Here is a 16,997-nt window from a genome sequence, read left to right as displayed (position 1 = left end):
AGAAAGCATTGAGGTATTATGGTGCACAACCTGAGGGCAGGGTAAAGAACATCTCCTAGAACTGGTTGGATTTCTGGGCAAACAAAGGTCATTTGCATTATTTTGTGGAGGTCTTTCTACGAGTCTAATCTCCCCAGGCAAGGGTCATGTTTGTGTCCGTTACTTATTCTCTTTGCTCTAGTGATCCTGCAGTCCTTCCATTGACAGCAATGGCAGTGCTATTCATGGACTAACTGTAGGATTGGACTGTTTACTAAGCAAATAATCAGAATCAGCAGATTTGGAGTCATATGGGCACCCAATAAGCAGCCTGTTTTGTTGTCGGATTGGCTATAAAATCCCAAATCCCCTGAGCTCCTAGCTGCTGGTACCAAGGCTCACTAACAGCAAAGAGAATGGCCTTTCACTCCGTGCTCTTTGTGTTCTTAGCTGGACTGGTATTTTTCTCTGAAGCCGCACCACTGGTGAGTCTCTTTTTATTCAAACTCAATCATCACAAGACTGATAATCTAGATTTTCTGGATGACTAGCATCCTTCTCATCCATTAAATTCTGTAACCATTAGGCTTTGCTGGAGTGTTATTTTACTACCATTTTTTAAGCAGCTACTTCAGAATTTTTAAAACAACTTTTTTTTTTTTTTTTGCCATTTATCCATCTATTTTAGGATATTATGAAAGGGTTAGCAATCTAGGTGTGACCTTTTATTTCTGTCAGTTTGTGACTCACATCCCATATCTTCAATATAGAGGTAGCTTTACCTTCTTCACCAAACAAAAAAAAATTTAAAGTATGATTAGATTTCCTTATAGTATAATGAAGCTTAAGAAACAAATATTCTTTCAGCCTTAGGGATGTCATAGGTATTTCTTTGTTGGTTTCCTAGGCTAACATACTCTGCCTGAACTTATAACAATTTACTATTTTCTTATTTGTGACCTCATGAAAAAGGTATACTTTATAACATTTCCTAGGGCCATAGGCAACTCTAAACATTTCTCAAGCAACCTGTTTGTGTGTGTAATAAAGTTATCAGTATAAAACTGTAAGACACTCTAAGAAATAGATGTTTGTGAACTAGCTTTGAATACTGTTTGGCAAAGAACTTGCTTTTAAGTCAGCATTAATTCTGCAATAAGAATCCATTTCTCTTTGAAAGAAGGTTTTTGCAGGGCTGGTGAACAGCTCCTATACAACCTCTCATGCTTTCCCCAAGGTCTCCCATGGCTCTGTTGATTCCAAATGCCCTCTCATGGTGAAAGTGCTGGATGCAGTCAGAGGAAGTCCTGCAGCAAACGTAGCTGTTAAAGTCTTTAAAAAGGCTGCAGATGGAAGCTGGCAGGACTTTGCTACTGGGTAAGTAAGTTGTGTGGTCTTACGGAGCCATTTTCAAGGTTCCTCGGGCAAACAATTGACAAATAAAGGGAACAGAGCTCTGATCAAAAAAGCAGTATGTTTCCTAGCATGTGTCACACTATCAAGGTTAACAGCACATGAATCCTGGTCTAAAATCCATCACATTCAAGTGAAACTCGTCCGTGACTGAAATACATGCTAATTGCAAAAATACGTTGAGATGCTCATCCTATCTTTGTAAGGGAATAGGTTTACTAATTAATTTTTCTCCTAGTTTCAGTACTATCTTTCCTTTCTATAAAAAGAAAAAAAAATTAAAAGCCTATTTACCAGATTTTTGTAGGTCATCCAGACTAACCTATCTTCATATATAATGGATGACATATAGAGTTTTATTTGCAGCAGTCATATACAAACTCCTCTCTGTAAGCTTTGTCTGTACACATGCAAATAATAAGCACTTTAGTTGTCTTCTCCTGTGTAACTAATGTGCTGGTTGGAAGAAACTCCTTAACCAGAAAGTTTTAGAGAGTCCCATTGTAACACAACACAGAAGCATGATCTCAGCTTTTGTTTGTGGTCACTTCTACGCATTTGCATGGCTGTTGCTAGAATGACAGCTTAATACTTACAAAGCATCCTCAGACCATCACTGAGGTGCAAGCAGCAATATTATTATCTTCAGTCTGTGGGAAAATTACATGTAACAGGAATACAGTTTACTAAAATTCAAATAGGTAAGGTATTCAGGCATTTGAGTTTCACTGTAACAACACACTGAATCAGATTTTTAAATAAGTCAAGAGAAATCTCTAGTAACAGCAAGATATTCAAGCACAGAATGACAAAGACAAGCATGGATAGGAGCCACCAGAGCAACAAACTTTTACTAGGATTTTTATAGCATGATTTACATAAAAGCTGCAGAAAGAAACAGAGAAGACTACAAGGAGAGAGATACCTTTCTCTCCATCTGAAGGGTTTGGGGTTTTTTTAATAAAACTCAAAACATAAAATACTTTTCCCCATTGAAAAAGGAAAAAGAGACTAAAGGAGGAACACCTACCACTTAGCATTTGGGAGTGGAATCTCAAAACAAATTACACGGACTGGATTTATATACTTTAACAAACAGAGAAACCCCATTAAAAAATGGGGACATGTTGTTTTCAAGGGAAGCAGAGATAAGGATAATGTCCTTAGTATTTCTGCCATTATTAGGAAACCCAGATTATTTCAAATATTTTATCAAGTGCTCTTGATTATGTAATATAAAATAGAATTTACAGAAGGATAAGTGTAACATCAGTGTTAAATGTCCTCACTTTTGGGGGATAACAGTGTTTTCTTGTTCAGTTTGCAATGCTACTCTCAACAAGCCCAAGGAGACAAATCCCACAGTTGTTCTTAGCCAAGCTCTGTTGACACTTCAGGTCAGTACACCCCCAAGGAAATCAAATCACCACTTCTTAAATATTAATTGCAAAGATTCACCTTAGGCAAGTGAGGAACATTTTGCTGACGGAAGGCAGTGGAGGAACATTAAACCATCATTCTTATTGCAAGTAAAGATTTTGACCTTTCCCCTGACTTGCATCTTAACAAAAGATGCTTTCAGCAATACCATTGACTTTAGCTGATGACACTTGTTTTCCACATGTGGTTGAATGTTTGGGTTTTTTTCATTTGGGAAAACCAGAGTTTCTCTGTGTTAAACCAGACAAAAATCTGAATTCAATCAAGGAACACAATCTGCAACTATTCCTATCAGATTAATAATATTTTTAAGTTACAGTACCTAGCAGATGCATATGGAAAAGTTATGTTTTGTATAAACATCTATACCTGTTTGGTACCTTTTTGTTTGTTTGTTACTACTTTAGTAACACATTTTAGGGAATTAAGCAAATGTACCTAGCAACTACTGAATTTGCAGGAATAGTGTTTAAAAGGCAGGGAGGAAGTTAGCATAGCAACAGGTCATATTAAGAGGCTTGTTTCAAAATTAGTCTAGTGAAAAATATACAAGAAGAGTTAACTGGAGCTGAGATACACTCTGAAGAAGGCTTTAGGGCACAGAGACCTGGGAAGCATGCGACTCGAGTTCTTTATTAGCTCCTCCCATGACCAGCTTTTGAAAATCTAGGTCTCATCACGTTGTTCAAGAGTTTCATTCACCAAACGTAGTTCTCATGTGACCTAGGTTGTAAATCATAAAAAAAAAAGACAGCAGCATATTTGAAGTGGTTTCCCCACTCTCCTTTTTTTAAAAAAAACCCTCCAAAATAATAATACATGTTCCTGAGGTATTTTCTCAGCAGCGTGCACCTGAGGGCAGAGTTTATCTCAGTGTAGTATGTGTCCCAAGAGTTCATAAACATAATTGCACTGACACTGTAGATTTAATCTGGTCACAATATACAACTAAGGTCCAGACAGTGGAAAAGAGGATCAGTATTGCAGTCTAGCCTGGAGCCATAGTAACTTTAACAGTGGTTTGCAAATTTTTTGCTGGAAAAGGGCAGCTTTTCTAACTTAACTGTCCATCTCACAGCAGATGCTAGCAGTCCACATCCTATTAAGAATAAGCAACCGTACTGTATTCCCCCACTCAGACAGACATACAAGTGCTGTTCAGAAGGAATCACTTGTAGCATTTTGCTCCCAGCGCTGAATGCCAGGCATCCTCTGCCTCCTCCTAATCCCATCCAGGCTCTGAATCGCACACTGTCCTGTTGGCTGTGAATGCAACAGTAATGCTGAAGGGTTTGCTTGTGAGACCACTTGCACTGGATGACTACCACTTAATAACTAATCTTAAGAAAGTGCCATTAACTCCTGGTTGTGGGTGAGTCTTCAAGTGAACTCGTTTCCAGTTTCCCAACTGTTAACTGTTAACAGCTGCAGATGGTTAACATCTGCAACTCTGGGTCAGCATCCATTAGGGAAGGCACCATTCAGGCTGCATCCACACGTTTCTCAAACTAAAACTTATTTGTTTACCTGCACAAAGATTTTGAGGCAGACACCATTTTTTCTTTTAATTGGTTTGTGTCTAGACTATCCAATTTGTAAGCAGATCTACGTGAATTGCTAACTTGTACTCTGAACACTTCTGCAGGATCTCAGCAATTCTGTTTCACGGTTTCAAGGACACTCACCAATGAATTCTTCCTTCTTTTACCTACTGCTTTTTACTAAGGCAATATAGGTTAAACCAGGAAGAACTAACTAAACCAAAAGAAAACAGATGTGTACACTACACAGATTGCCTGTGAGACATGTTTCAAATAGGGCTTAGATTCTCTGCAGGTTTGGTATACCCTGGATACAGTTGATTCCACATGTATTGGACCAGTGAGACTTTTGTGAGTTTTCAAAGTGCTAAACTTGAGATATAAGAAAACCTGAAAATCAGCGTGGGATTTTCAATTCTGTTACTTTGTAATTTAAGTAAAAGCTCTGTCATTCAAACTTTTTTCGTTCACCACCATTATCCAAAGATGATAAATAAGATGAAGGAGGAGGCAGTGGCTGGGAAACTGCAACAACACAACTGATTCTGTCTCTGACAAGCAGCATGTCACTGCTTTCTCCTCTATCTTCCTCCTCAAGCTTTCCTGTTTTCTGCCTAGACAGCTACTTCTTGCCATACAACAGGAAAGTTACACTAGTTTTTCAAGTCAAGGCTTTCTTCATTTTTCCTTCACCTACGTCATGTGGTTATGAAGGGCTATAAATAATTATTTTCTGCAGAAGAAAAAAAAAAAAGGTTAAAAAAATCAGAAATAAAATGAGGGAAAAGAGATAAATGAGCTTTAGGAGTTAAGTATGTAAATATTTAAACAGCTGTCATACAAAGCTTGCTCCTTTTCAAACAGATAGGGTGCAATACCAGCTATATTTCTTTCTTGCTTCTGCACTTCATTCACCCATAGTTTTTTGTTACAAGCTGAGTACATAATTTCTCAGAGCTGGGAATTCCTTTTGCTCATTTATATGGCACCCAGTGGAAGAGGTCCCTGCTCTTTGACCAAAGTATTGTAATTCCAATTAATAAAATCCTGTGATGCTAAATTGCTTTTCCAAGACACTACCACTTAGGGTCACATAAAACTGCATCAGTGTATAGGGGTAAAACCTATGGCCTCAGTGCTAATAACTAGAGAACAAAATAATTTTCCACTAAAATCTCTCTTCTCTCTTTAATTATAATTTGAGATTTGGCATCTTGCCTTTCATCATGACAATCCTTTTCCTAAGCCACTAACATTTGGTTCCAGAGGCCACTTTGTACAAGTTAAACATGATATTAAAAGAGGGGCCTTAACTATAATCCCTGCCGTAGCAACAGAAATGACCAAAAAAGCCAGCTAGCTTTGATTTGTGATGTACATGGACGAGTTGGTGGTAAGGATCGGCTCTGCAATATGGAAACATACACTATATAGGGGGAGGGAATTATTTCAGATTATTAGAAACCATTCAATGTAGAATTTGGCTGTGCAGCACCTTTGCTACTTAATATTTCACATCAACTGTTTCTGTTTAGCATCTAAATGACACTGTAAAATATTTATGTAGATATTTTACCATTACAGGAAAACTACAGAGTATGGGGAGATCCATGAGCTCACAACAGAAGAACAGTTTGTAGAAGGAATATATAGGGTTGAGTTTGACACCAGCTCTTACTGGAAGGGACTTGGCCTTTCTCCATTCCATGAATATGCTGATGTAAGTATTTGCAAATATACCTAATAACCTATATACAGTGTAGTGGCATCAGCTGGAAAGAATAGAGTCCTTTAATACTGAAAGAGCAGCATCATTCAGTGAAATGAATATAACATAACATGAGGCAAATAAAGGCAGTACACAGCTGGCTAAGCCAAAGGAAACAGCCAACTTCCCTGCAAATACTGACACAGCTCTTCCAAAGCCCATTCATCCATTCAGACCAGTAGAGACCTTTGTTCAAAAAGAGCTACATTATTCAAAAGTACACAGTGTTTAAAAAACAAACAAGAAAAAAAAAAGGACTGCTTTTATTGTTGCTGAAGGAATATAGGGATTTGGAAACCCTAATTTTATAGAAAATAAGCTATTCTTTAATCAAAGATATTTCCCTCCTACCAGTCACCTGAAAATCCCTGAGTACTAGTATGACCTGTAATTACAGGAAAAAACTGAAATATGCAATAGAAAAAAGACATAAAAATATACAGACATAACCATAGTGGGAAAGGAAAAGTTGGCTGTTTCATCAATACTCAAATTTCATAAGCAGGCCAGCAATATAATCATGCCTTCTGCCTTCCTTTACTTTCAACCCTACACTGATTTATTGTGTGCTCTATTCTATTACATTTACTTAGCATCACCAAAAAATTTGTTTAAATTCTTCAGTCTTAATCTGACAGTAAATTTTAAGTTTCCCCAAATTAAGTGGTCTGGAATAGCTACAGGTTGTGTTGTACAGCATTCTAAATCACAAGTTTATGAAGCTCTGTGACAGACTAAAAGAAATAACTGAGGCCCAGGTCCATCAAAGTCTCAGGTGTGGCTTGGGTCATTTAGGCCAAATGAACAAACCTCAAAAATACTCCCTAACCATTTGAACATCTGAAAGTTGCTGGGGCCTATGGAAGGGCTTCCCCTCAGAAGGTACTTAAAAGCACCTGGTTGAGACTGTTCCAGCTAGGCTGCTGAATAAGTTTTCCTTTGACATAATAGCTTAAAAGTCAACCAGTTAGCCTGGGAAGTGGGCAGAGTTCAATGACTCTCTGTGTACAAGGTAACTGAAGTCTATGACCCTGCAGCTTAGACTTTGGCAAAACTCTGATGTAGGAGGGAACTCTCTAGTCCTCTTGGAGACAGTACATAAAGGTTCAGAAAATAGATCAAATATTAGGCTAAAGAGAGCCAAAGAAAGTGTAAGCTTAACCCAGGTGACGACACTTTCCTTAGAACTGGGAGTCCAAAGTTCCAGGGACTGATTTGGACAGCAGCAAATTTGAATTATTTTAGGACAAGGGTCTCTGTTCTGGCAAGTCTAGTCACTCAGTTCCTAATGCAAGAACTGACCCATCAGCAGCTGTGTTAAAAACAGGGCTGAAGAACTGAAGCACAGAAAGCAGGTTAGGGCTCCAACTGCCTACCTTGCTTGGACACCTTACACAGTGATTGTATTTAAGTTCATTAGATGGGAAATCACCTCTGTCTTTCTTATTGGTCATTTGAGATACCTCCCCCCTCATCTTCCCATTCCACAACACAAACTAGTTTGCCTGACTCAGGTGTAGCCCTAGCTTCACCACAGTCAGGGCTCTTTGGGGACCTCAGTCCAAATCTCACAAATTTCTCAGTCTCCAGCAAGCATCACAAAGTAACGGGGAACATTACCTTTCAGAAGGGTAAAATTATTGACTAGACAGAACTGGGAAAGTATTCTGCAGAGGAAGTAAGAGTGTGCTTCCTCATTCTTAATACTGTGGTTTTGAACATACACTGTTCATCGTGATCACAAGTTTTCTCTTTTCCAGGTGGTGTTCAGTGCTAATGATTCCGGTCACCGCCACTATACCATTGCCGCTCTCCTCAGTCCTTTCTCTTATTCAACCACTGCTGTTGTCAGTGATCCCCAGGAATAAACATGTACTGTTGTTACACAAACACCCTCCTCCGCTAGAACTATCATAGGCTTTTAGGAGGAAGGTTTCCTACTGCTAATGCATAACTTTTTGCTACATTAGGGTTTGTTTTGGTTTTTTTTTCCATTTTGTAACCTGGCAAACTTCAGACAAATCAATAAAACATTACTTCTTTAAAACAGTTTTTATTCTATTGGTGAAGTTTTATTGTGTTCCAAGGTGTCATGATTTGTGTTCAAGAGCAAAGGATATCTGGAAAACACGCATAGCATGGCACTTGATTTGGTTCTGTTATCTTTCTCTGCTACCTTAAGGAAGTCTCACCAAATGCACTGGCTCAAAACGAGAAAGTTATAGAGTTGTGCTACCTTAAAACAAATGATCAAACACATGTACTCAATATAAGAAAGTAATTCATGCTACTCATAGTTTACACAAAAAGAGACAGTCCCACTATCAACTGGGTCACAGGGCAAATAGGAGAACAGCTGAATATCTAGCAGAATAAACAATGCAGAAAGAAATATATATATATACAGAGAGCTGAAAAGAGTTAAAATCAGTGTACCTTTACTTAAAACCTCAGGTAAACCTCAACACCTTGTCATTTCAGGAGGAAAGTTTGCTGTTCAGTCAATCTAGGAGGTTGTGAAGCAATTTCAATTAGCACCATTTTTAAGAACACTGATCTCTAACCCAGTTGGGTACTGTATTTAGATGGATTCCAATTAAAACTCTAATAAAGTCAAATATCCATCATTAAAAATTTAAAGTCCTAGAATACAAGCATCATCTTAATATTCTCTTCATATTTTTAGAAACAGGAAAAGGTAAGCTGTAAAGTGACTGTGATTCAAATAATGTGGTAAACTGACCAAAGACTTTGAGGGCTTCAGCAGTCATTTCTGTAGACTGATGGCCTGATTGGTATTTAAAATATCCTGAAGCAGAGGAATGCCATTCAGAAACCATCAGCACTCATCTGCCACAGACCTTGGCACCCAGAGCCTGCTGGGATGACTGCATACCAAATGAATTCACAAGTTTCAAAAGCTTGCCTTCAATGTTTCACTATTTGATTACTTTTTTCCCTGATTTCTGGACACTACCATTGTTACACAAGTCTTGTAAGCAGTGCAAATAGATTAAAAACAGCACCCATCTTAAAATATGCAGATTTAATGGGATCCTGCTATTGCCGGAGCTTGAAAACCAGTAGGTTTGATTTGCAGTGGGCTATGCAGCCCTCAAAATAAGACATAAGATGTTCATACAGGTGTAGTCATTAAAACAAACAAACAAAAAACAAGCAAACAAAACCCACCCCAAAACATCAAACTACTCCGCACGTAGTCATCCATCTGATGACAGGATAAACCTAGAAAGAGAGTGTATGCACATATGTCTAACCAAAGACCAGAAAGACAAGTTTAATTTCAAGAAGGAACATTTCCCTAAAATTAAGCAGATGCTTCTGGTGGGAGCTAACTTGCAGTTTTATAGGGAAAGTTCTGAACTTACACTGAATCGAAGGGACAAGTAAAGTGATAGGACTTAAAACATTGTTTAACTGTGCTTCAGAAATGAGTATATAGGTATCTAGTTATCATGCTGGAAAACAAAAATAACTTATTTTTCCTACAGGAGAATGTATAAGATAACTAGATAGAACACACATTATCCACTTACCTTTTATGAGAGGTGGGCAGAAGGCCACCAGAGAAAAATCTCTTAATAGATAAATATGGGTGAGTCAATTGTGCCAAGCCATAACCCCAGAGAAATTCTCACTGAAACTGAAATTGTCAAGAAATTTTTATTTCTCTCAACTATATGAAATCTATACAGCATTATTCCTCAACAAAAAGAGAAAAAATAAAACAGACTAGATATTGGTTCAAAGAAAATACATCACTGTAGTTAAGCCAGGAAATATTCACAATATTTCCACAGGCAATGATAGAATATACTTACTTTTGCAGACAAGGTTCATGTTTGTATGGGTTACTTATTTTCTCATTGTTTACTAAGTAAATAGTATGAATCAGCATGTTGAAAGTCATATGGGTTTTCTGATAAGTAGCCTCAGTTTAGAGGCCTTGATATAAAAATCACAGATCCCACCAGTTCCTCCTTGGTGACACTGAGACTTCCTAGAGTTAGGCAAAATGGCTTTTCATTCTGTATTTCTTGTTTTCTTAGCTGGCCTGGCATTTTTCTCCGAAGCTGCACCACCGGTAAGTGTCTCAGGATTGAGGTCCTTCATACTAATGCAGTCCCAGGTTTTTTGTCTTTCTTTCTTTCTTTCTTTTTAATACTTTAAATACTGCAAGTGAAAAATAGAATATTCCATTTTATTGCAATTATTTTAATTTTATGGTATGTATTGACTATAGTTCTCTCCTACCGCTCTTTTTCTGGTCCTTCTTTCTCTGGTGATTACTGAGAGGGCTTTATGGTTAGAGAAGCAGCACTTGTCATTAGACTCGGCGATTACGTGAAATGCAATGCAAGACAAGAAAGGAAAAAAATATCATATTTACTACACAAAAGCCTTGGGCTGGTTGAAAAGTAGCTAATAGCCCTTATAACACAAGGAACAAGCTCCTCTCATGAGGGATTTAAGTCTCCTGTTCTGAGATCCATGCTGGAGAAATACCTTCTCTAGTCCTCTCCCTTACTGCTCCACCCACTACAGCTTTCTCACGCAAGCAAGAAGGTATCACGACACTCATTGATGCAAGCAAAGAACAGAGCCAAAGCCAGGATCCCACTTCCAGAGGGCTCATATCCCAGCAAAGCAAGCTAAAGACAAGATGCTTCAGCCTGAAACTCTTCTAGAAAAGACTTGTCTTGCTCTCTCCCCCTCTACTCATTCCTCCTCTCAAGCTCTGATCTTTGGGAAAATGAATACCTGACCAACCTTTGTGAGGAATCAGACTTTCATTGAGCTCCCAGGGTGTGAAAGCCAGGAAAATAGGTGGTGGCATTAGAGCCCCCTTGACAATGCCTCAAAATAAACAGTTGAGGAGTCTCTGAATTCCAGAAAGGGAGCCTGAGGAGTCAGGGCATACGGGTAGTACAGATCCGTGCTGATACATTGGTCTGATATAGGGCAGGGTTCCCAGCTGATGGAATGTTCAGTACGTCACGGACTGTAAGAAGGAATGTAACAGTGGGCTTCTAGTTTTCACCATCTACTTCACGATTCATTTTGCAATGATTAAATGGAGATCAATGATTGCTATTTTGAGTTCCACAAAGCTCTATTTTCTCACTTTTCATCTAGACTTAGGTAATGGAAGGTGAAAGCCCTGATTCAACTCTACCTTTGAATACGTAAAAAAACCATCAGAGCATAACCATTGCTTGTGATGAACATGTTGGGAGTGAAACTACAGCCATCCCATCTTCGAAGGAAGGTTTTCCTCTCCCATCCCTGCACAGCTGCCAGGGGCTGACAACTCTGATCCCACATGGTACTAGGAGAGAGTCTGTATGTGGTGCTTAACCAGGGTACAGCAGAATTAAGGTAACTCTATGGCAACAAGACATCAGAGGTTCTCAAATCCAGAAAGCTGTGCTTGAATTGCACTCCAAGATACAGAGGAAGAGTTGTCAGATTTTTAAACATTCTTACTACCTTTAATGATTTAATTATTTCCTGTTGAGGTCACAATTTAGTTCTTCATGCTGGAGATGATGTGTAGCTAAGCCATGCCAAAGAGAAAACAGAAATGTGTTCTCACATACAGCAGCAGTGTCTCCCCAGTGTGTGTGGCTACACTCCTGACAGCCTCCCTGGTTTCACTGTATCCAGCCTCCAGAAAGCTTCAGGCTACATTGCTGCAGTACACAGTGACATTGAGGAAACTACGGTATATTCTGTAGATATAAAGAACAGTATTCCTTACTGCTCTATTATGTACCATCACTTACCTTTCTTACAACATAAAAACTCTCTCTTCCTATCTGAAGGACGCTGCTGACTTCAAGAATCCTCTTTCTATAAAAATTCTGGATTCAGTTCGAGGAAGTCCAGCGCCAAATGTTCCAGTCAAGTTATATAAAGAAGCTGCAGATGGATCTTGGGAACTGTTAAATTCAAAGTAAGTCATACCAAAATAAGAAGTGAAAGAAGGCACAGGCAATAGGAAGAGGCCAAACAGCTGAAAAACCAGTTTCACATTCCCTAACGTAATATGGCTTTTTTACTCAGAGGAAAGATAACATACTATTGAATTAATTTGCTGCAGACTCTTTTAACTGTACTACAGTTTCAACTACTAAAATGGTTTTATAATGCTTTATAATTACTGTGAGAACAAGAAAGTATTTTAAACTATCCTTTAATTCAATCATCGCTTCTCTTCAATTTCATTATAAAGGATTACATTACTTTTTAGTACCCAGCAATGAACTACTGCATTGTTACCAGAAGAATCAGGCAGACACTTTTAGTTTGTTTGAAACAAAGACTCTTAGTGAGAATCCTTAATTTATTGGCTACTTTCCTTCTTTCTAAATGGATTTTCATTTCATACCACAACACAGCTTTAAAAAGAAAACATAGAACTGTTTTGAATATATACCATATCATATGTGATAGCCACCTTTGCTTCAAGAAAAACGTATCAGTCAAAAGGAGAAAATTTGGGGATAAAGCTTTCTCACCTCCTCCCCCACAGAGAAGCAATTACACCTAAAATAAAAATAATCTCCCAGATATTTAAACGTTGCCATGCCTTTTAAAAAAATGTAATTGTAGAATTTCAAATGTAGACTTTTTTTGAAATTGCCCTCAAATTTAGAATATATTAACACTTTAAAGTATTATCTGAAATTAAATTGAAAAAATTCTTAGGGGGTACATAGAATGAACATTCTTTATTCAACAAGCAACATTCCACTTCTACACTTATCTCCTCAAGACAGTTGCACGAGACCTTTCCAGGTCTGTTAACGGTCCATTCTACCTAAAATAAAAAAGAGATGGGGCTCTTAAGGGCTAAAGCTGACATAGTGCAGGAATTTCAACAGTTGGATCCCAGACTCCGACACATTTCTAGAAAGACCACGAGAAACTGCATTTAAGTGACTCTTTGGTGTCATAGAGCAGGTGGCTGGCAGAAGCAAGAGTGCTCTCGTATGTGTCCTTGAAAAAGATAGCTACAGTGAAGGCCACACATACTTGTACAAGGTGGGGAAGAACAATCTATTCACATTGCCCTACTTAAATTGACTCCCACCCCTCAAGTGAGAAGACAGTTTCACACATGTTCTGTCACTGGAAAGGCATGAAATTTTCCATTAAGAGGGTGTTCAGTTTGCTTAACTTAAAATCTGAGCTTAGGGGTTTTATATAAAGATACCGGCTGAACAGCTGGATGTTGACTGAAGCCTTAAAAACATACTTAATATTTGAAATAAAGAACAAAGTAACCTTAAGATTAGGTATGCAAAAGTCATGATAATACTAAATCAACCTCTCCAGCCTTGTTAATTTGTAAACAAATAAAGGGTAGCAAAAGATTTTTAAACAACCGTTCTCAGTTAAAGATATGTTTGGTTTTAGCTGAGCAAGATCATTAGAGAAATGAACAGTTATCTAACAATCAATCTACAACAAAGAAAAAACAGAGACATTCAAATGGATTAAAAAAAATCTGATAACTGAATACAGCATCTTGCAAGATACAAATAATGTTCTATGACTTCACAGTTAGAAGATATATTAAAGTGCAAATCCTAAGTAATGCACTGGACAATGACATAAAAACATTAAATTCTTCATTTTTCTCTGCATGTAATTTAAGTAAAATATGTTCAGGAAAAGATTTTCTCTGTCAGAACAAAAACCAGTAATTTGTGACTACTAAAATCGGGCACTAGCAGCACTGTTATTTGTGGATAACCTACTTAATAAAAACCCTAGTATTATATAACTTTTTTCACAAAAACAGGTTTCAACCAAGAGACATGCTTGAGAGACAGCATTCAGTATTGGTTCTGGATCCCCAAATTGGTTGGTGTTCAAAGGTCTACAGTTTCAAGCCAGTACTATGGCCTTGGATAGCACTGATAACATCTTCAAATCAAACAAAACCATTTGTTTGTTGAGGATGGAAAACCAATTGGTCAATACAGACAACAGGGAATTCCATAAGCCTGCACTGTTGGCTGACTCACAGTTATTTCAAATAGCAGATCTCAAATTTCAGATAGCCAACTGTAAAAAATATTCATACTGATAAAACAACTCAACGCATTTAAGTAAGTATGAAAACTATAGAAAAATCAAGAGGGTTGACCCTACTTACTTGCACGGTAAGTACATCGTAGAGCTTACACACTGCTTACAGCAGTGGTGAAGTTTCTCCTCTGAGTGGGTTCATTTAATTAACTCCAAGACTCTGCCAAGAGTCTGTGAACAATAATGCCTGCTTTTGGCTCACTCCCAAACTATGCAGAGCAGTCACATGGCAGGCAGTCATCTGCTGTGGCAATCATGGAAGTAGCAAATGCCAAGATAAGCTCTGAAGCATCCACAATACAGATGGACGTAAGCCATTACAGATCAATTGAAGTATTCACCATATTACTTAAGATACACAACATTGCTCAAGTTCAGTCGCCAAGAACTGCATTTTTCTTGGGCTTTTAACCAAAACATAAAAGCGCATTCTTCTGCCATCACACAGACAAACCAGTGACAACGGAGAGCTCCATGAGCTCACAACTAAGGAACAATTTGTAGCAGGGATATACAAGATTGAGCTTGACACAACCTCTTACTGGAAGAAACTGGGCTTGAATCCCTTCCATCACCATGCTGATGTGAGTATTCATTTTCTTCTGTACCTTAGTTGCAAAGAATAAAGATACTTTATACATCTAGGCTTCAATTACTAATTGCACGTGTTGAACTTTTGTTTCACTTTAAAATATTTTTGCACTAACACTTTAAATCCACAGTCTCGAAACTTTATAACAACATACTCATGAGAGAACCTAGTTACTAGCTTCCCCATAAGTCTCAGTAAGCTCTTAGACGCGTTATTCACAAAGAGGTTTTCCGTCCTTCTACCTCAAGCCTGTGATTCTTTGTGACTGTTACTAGACACCTGAGAACAGGTGGAGTACTCTGTTAAGACTCCTGGCAAAAGGAATTTTCTGCCTTTTGGATCCACCATTTGTACAGCTGCAGAGAGAGTTCATAATTTAGACTTTTAAAGATAATGGAAGTATGAACTGCGTTTTGTATACTTGGATCCTCAGTTTGTACCATTAAAAAAAAAAAAAAAAAAAGAAAAAAAAAAGTAACAGGCCTTTTTAGTTTGCATGGGACAGATAAACTAGTTAGATTAAGGTGGTCCAAACCAGGTACCAACTGAGGCCAGTTGCAGGGTTTGGGACACCTTGGGGGCTGTCCCCTTCCCCTCCACAGCATTAGCCCTTTCATATGACAGTCCTGTATTAGTTGTCTGCTGGACTGTGACAGATCAGTGAGCACCATCAGTTGTACAGTTTTCAACTGCTGCTCAAACAGCCATTCCTCATCTCCTTGGAAAAAAGTGGCAAATACCTGGGTTAAATTTTGTTCCTGCCTCCCTGAAAGGGAGGAGAGATTGCATTGTTACTCAGTAATGCAGGTTAATGCTGGATAGCCTTGCCTTCTATGATAACTGAAATAAAAGATGCAAGATGAAAGACTGACAACATGCAAGTAAATTGATTACACATCAAGATAATGTTTAAGTACATATTCCAAACTAGAAATAAATTTGATCCAGAGTGTGAGAGGCTCTTTTCTTAAAAATAAGCCTCAGTAGGGATCATGTTTTGCTGAGTTCACTGGTTGTTTCATATGCATCTCTTACTAATGTTGAAAGGACCACAAGCTATGCATCACAGAATGTTATTAAGCTGTGTCTATTTTAAAAGTTGACACACATTGTCTCACAACACAAAATAATCTACTATGTAGAGGGAGAAATCAAAGGACTGGACATAAGTTGATGGGGGGGATGTTAAAAAGGCTGTTGTAAATTAATCAACCGTAAGGTTATTATTATGTTATGGCCAAAGCACAAATGCAGTCCTTCTCTATCTAGTAGAGATGTAAGTAGGATTAAAGAAACTAATTGCTTCATATTTCGGCCTGATGACAGTTAACATAGCACTATGTTTAATTCTGTTCCTCAAAGTTCAGGACTTCATAAGAGCAACAAAAATATTCAAATACTTCAAATACAATACCTAAGTGACATGTATGCTTTTAACAAAGGATATTTAACCAGTGGAAAACTTGTGTGTGGCAGGCAGTCACAGTGATCAAATCACTACAAGATATTTCCAAAGTTTTGTGGGAGGTTAGATAAAATGATAAAATCATCACAATGGTTCCTTCTAGACTCATATCTAGAGATCACTTCTCATTTGTCTTGTATTTGTTTTTACTTTTTTCAGGTGGTGTTTGCCGCTAATGATGCTGGTTATCGACACTACTCCATTAATCTTCTCCTCAGTCCCTTCTCTTACTCAACTACAGCAGTAGTTAGTGAACCAGTAGAATAGAAGCTGATATCAAGCATGAAAATTTATATATGTAAACGAAAATTTCCATAAATGATAAGAACTTAGTTTCTGACTCTAACAACAGCTTTAGATTTCATAGTAAATTACTAACAGTAACAGGCAAGTTGTTTATTCCCTTTGTTAGCTTCAGGAAGAGTATGCATTGACTTGGTTTTCAAATACTCTTCTGAATAAAAGCATTCTGTATTTCTGTATTCTGTAAGTATTGATCTTCTGAATAAAAGTTTAGGGCTTGGAAAAAAAAAAACAAAAAACAAAAAAACTCAACACATTAAACTTGGAAAAAATGCATTGAAACTCCATTACTGGGATTCTGAGAATAAACCAGTCTTCCATGAAGTTAAACATTACTTCTTGCAAAGGAAATGAACCAAACACATCTGAAAGGTG

General features: G+C 37.8%; 2 protein-coding genes across 3 annotated transcripts; both read left to right on the top strand.

Moving 5' to 3' along the window:
* The first annotated feature begins 284 nt into the window (after window positions 1–284).
* On the top strand, window positions 285–8,190 carry LOC104530253 (transthyretin). Its single transcript, XM_010174784.1, has 4 exons — window positions 285–464; window positions 1,217–1,356; window positions 5,958–6,093; window positions 7,902–8,190. Exons 1-4 carry the CDS (start codon window positions 396–398, stop codon window positions 8,007–8,009), a joined length of 453 nt encoding a protein of 150 aa, XP_010173086.1. The 5' UTR covers window positions 285–395; the 3' UTR covers window positions 8,010–8,190.
* A 1,952-nt stretch (window positions 8,191–10,142) lies between these two features.
* On the top strand, window positions 10,143–16,638 carry LOC104530252 (transthyretin). Of its 2 annotated transcripts, none has more exons than XM_010174783.1 (4): window positions 10,143–10,246; window positions 11,988–12,118; window positions 14,711–14,846; window positions 16,479–16,638. In XM_010174783.1, the coding sequence occupies exons 1-4, from the start codon at window positions 10,178–10,180 to the stop codon at window positions 16,584–16,586; spliced, it is 444 nt and encodes a 147-aa protein (XP_010173085.1). In that variant the 5' UTR covers window positions 10,143–10,177; the 3' UTR covers window positions 16,587–16,638. The 2 variants fall into 2 exon arrangements, with proteins under 2 accessions (XP_010173085.1, XP_028942515.1); XM_029086682.1 differs by having other exon boundaries at window positions 10,178–10,252; window positions 16,479–16,586.
* The last annotated feature ends 359 nt before the right edge of the window (window positions 16,639–16,997 follow it).

This window comes from Antrostomus carolinensis, unplaced genomic scaffold (assembly GCF_000700745.2).
Source record: "Antrostomus carolinensis isolate BGI_N321 unplaced genomic scaffold, ASM70074v2 scaffold6229, whole genome shotgun sequence".
Taxonomy (NCBI): domain Eukaryota; kingdom Metazoa; phylum Chordata; class Aves; order Caprimulgiformes; family Caprimulgidae; genus Antrostomus; species Antrostomus carolinensis.
The sequence above is the reverse complement of the archived record's forward strand: the minus strand, read 5'-3'. Positions and strand labels throughout refer to the sequence as shown.

Bases quoted from the DNA above. Each gene is read 5' to 3' on its own strand.
- LOC104530252 (XM_029086682.1), top strand. From the start codon at position 10,178: ATGGCTTTTCATTCTGTATTTCTTGTTTTCTTAGCTGGCCTGGCATTT. The intron at 10,253-11,987 runs GTCTCAGGATTG...TCCTATCTGAAG, and splicing joins AAGCTGCACCACCGGTAAGT to GACGCTGCTGACTTCAAGAA. The intron at 12,119-14,710 runs GTAAGTCATACC...GCCATCACACAG, and splicing joins TGGGAACTGTTAAATTCAAA to ACAAACCAGTGACAACGGAG.
- LOC104530253 (XM_010174784.1), top strand. From the start codon at position 396: ATGGCCTTTCACTCCGTGCTCTTTGTGTTCTTAGCTGGACTGGTATTT. The intron at 465-1,216 runs GTGAGTCTCTTT...GCTTTCCCCAAG, and splicing joins TCTCTGAAGCCGCACCACTG to GTCTCCCATGGCTCTGTTGA. The intron at 6,094-7,901 runs GTAAGTATTTGC...TCTCTTTTCCAG, and splicing joins CATTCCATGAATATGCTGAT to GTGGTGTTCAGTGCTAATGA.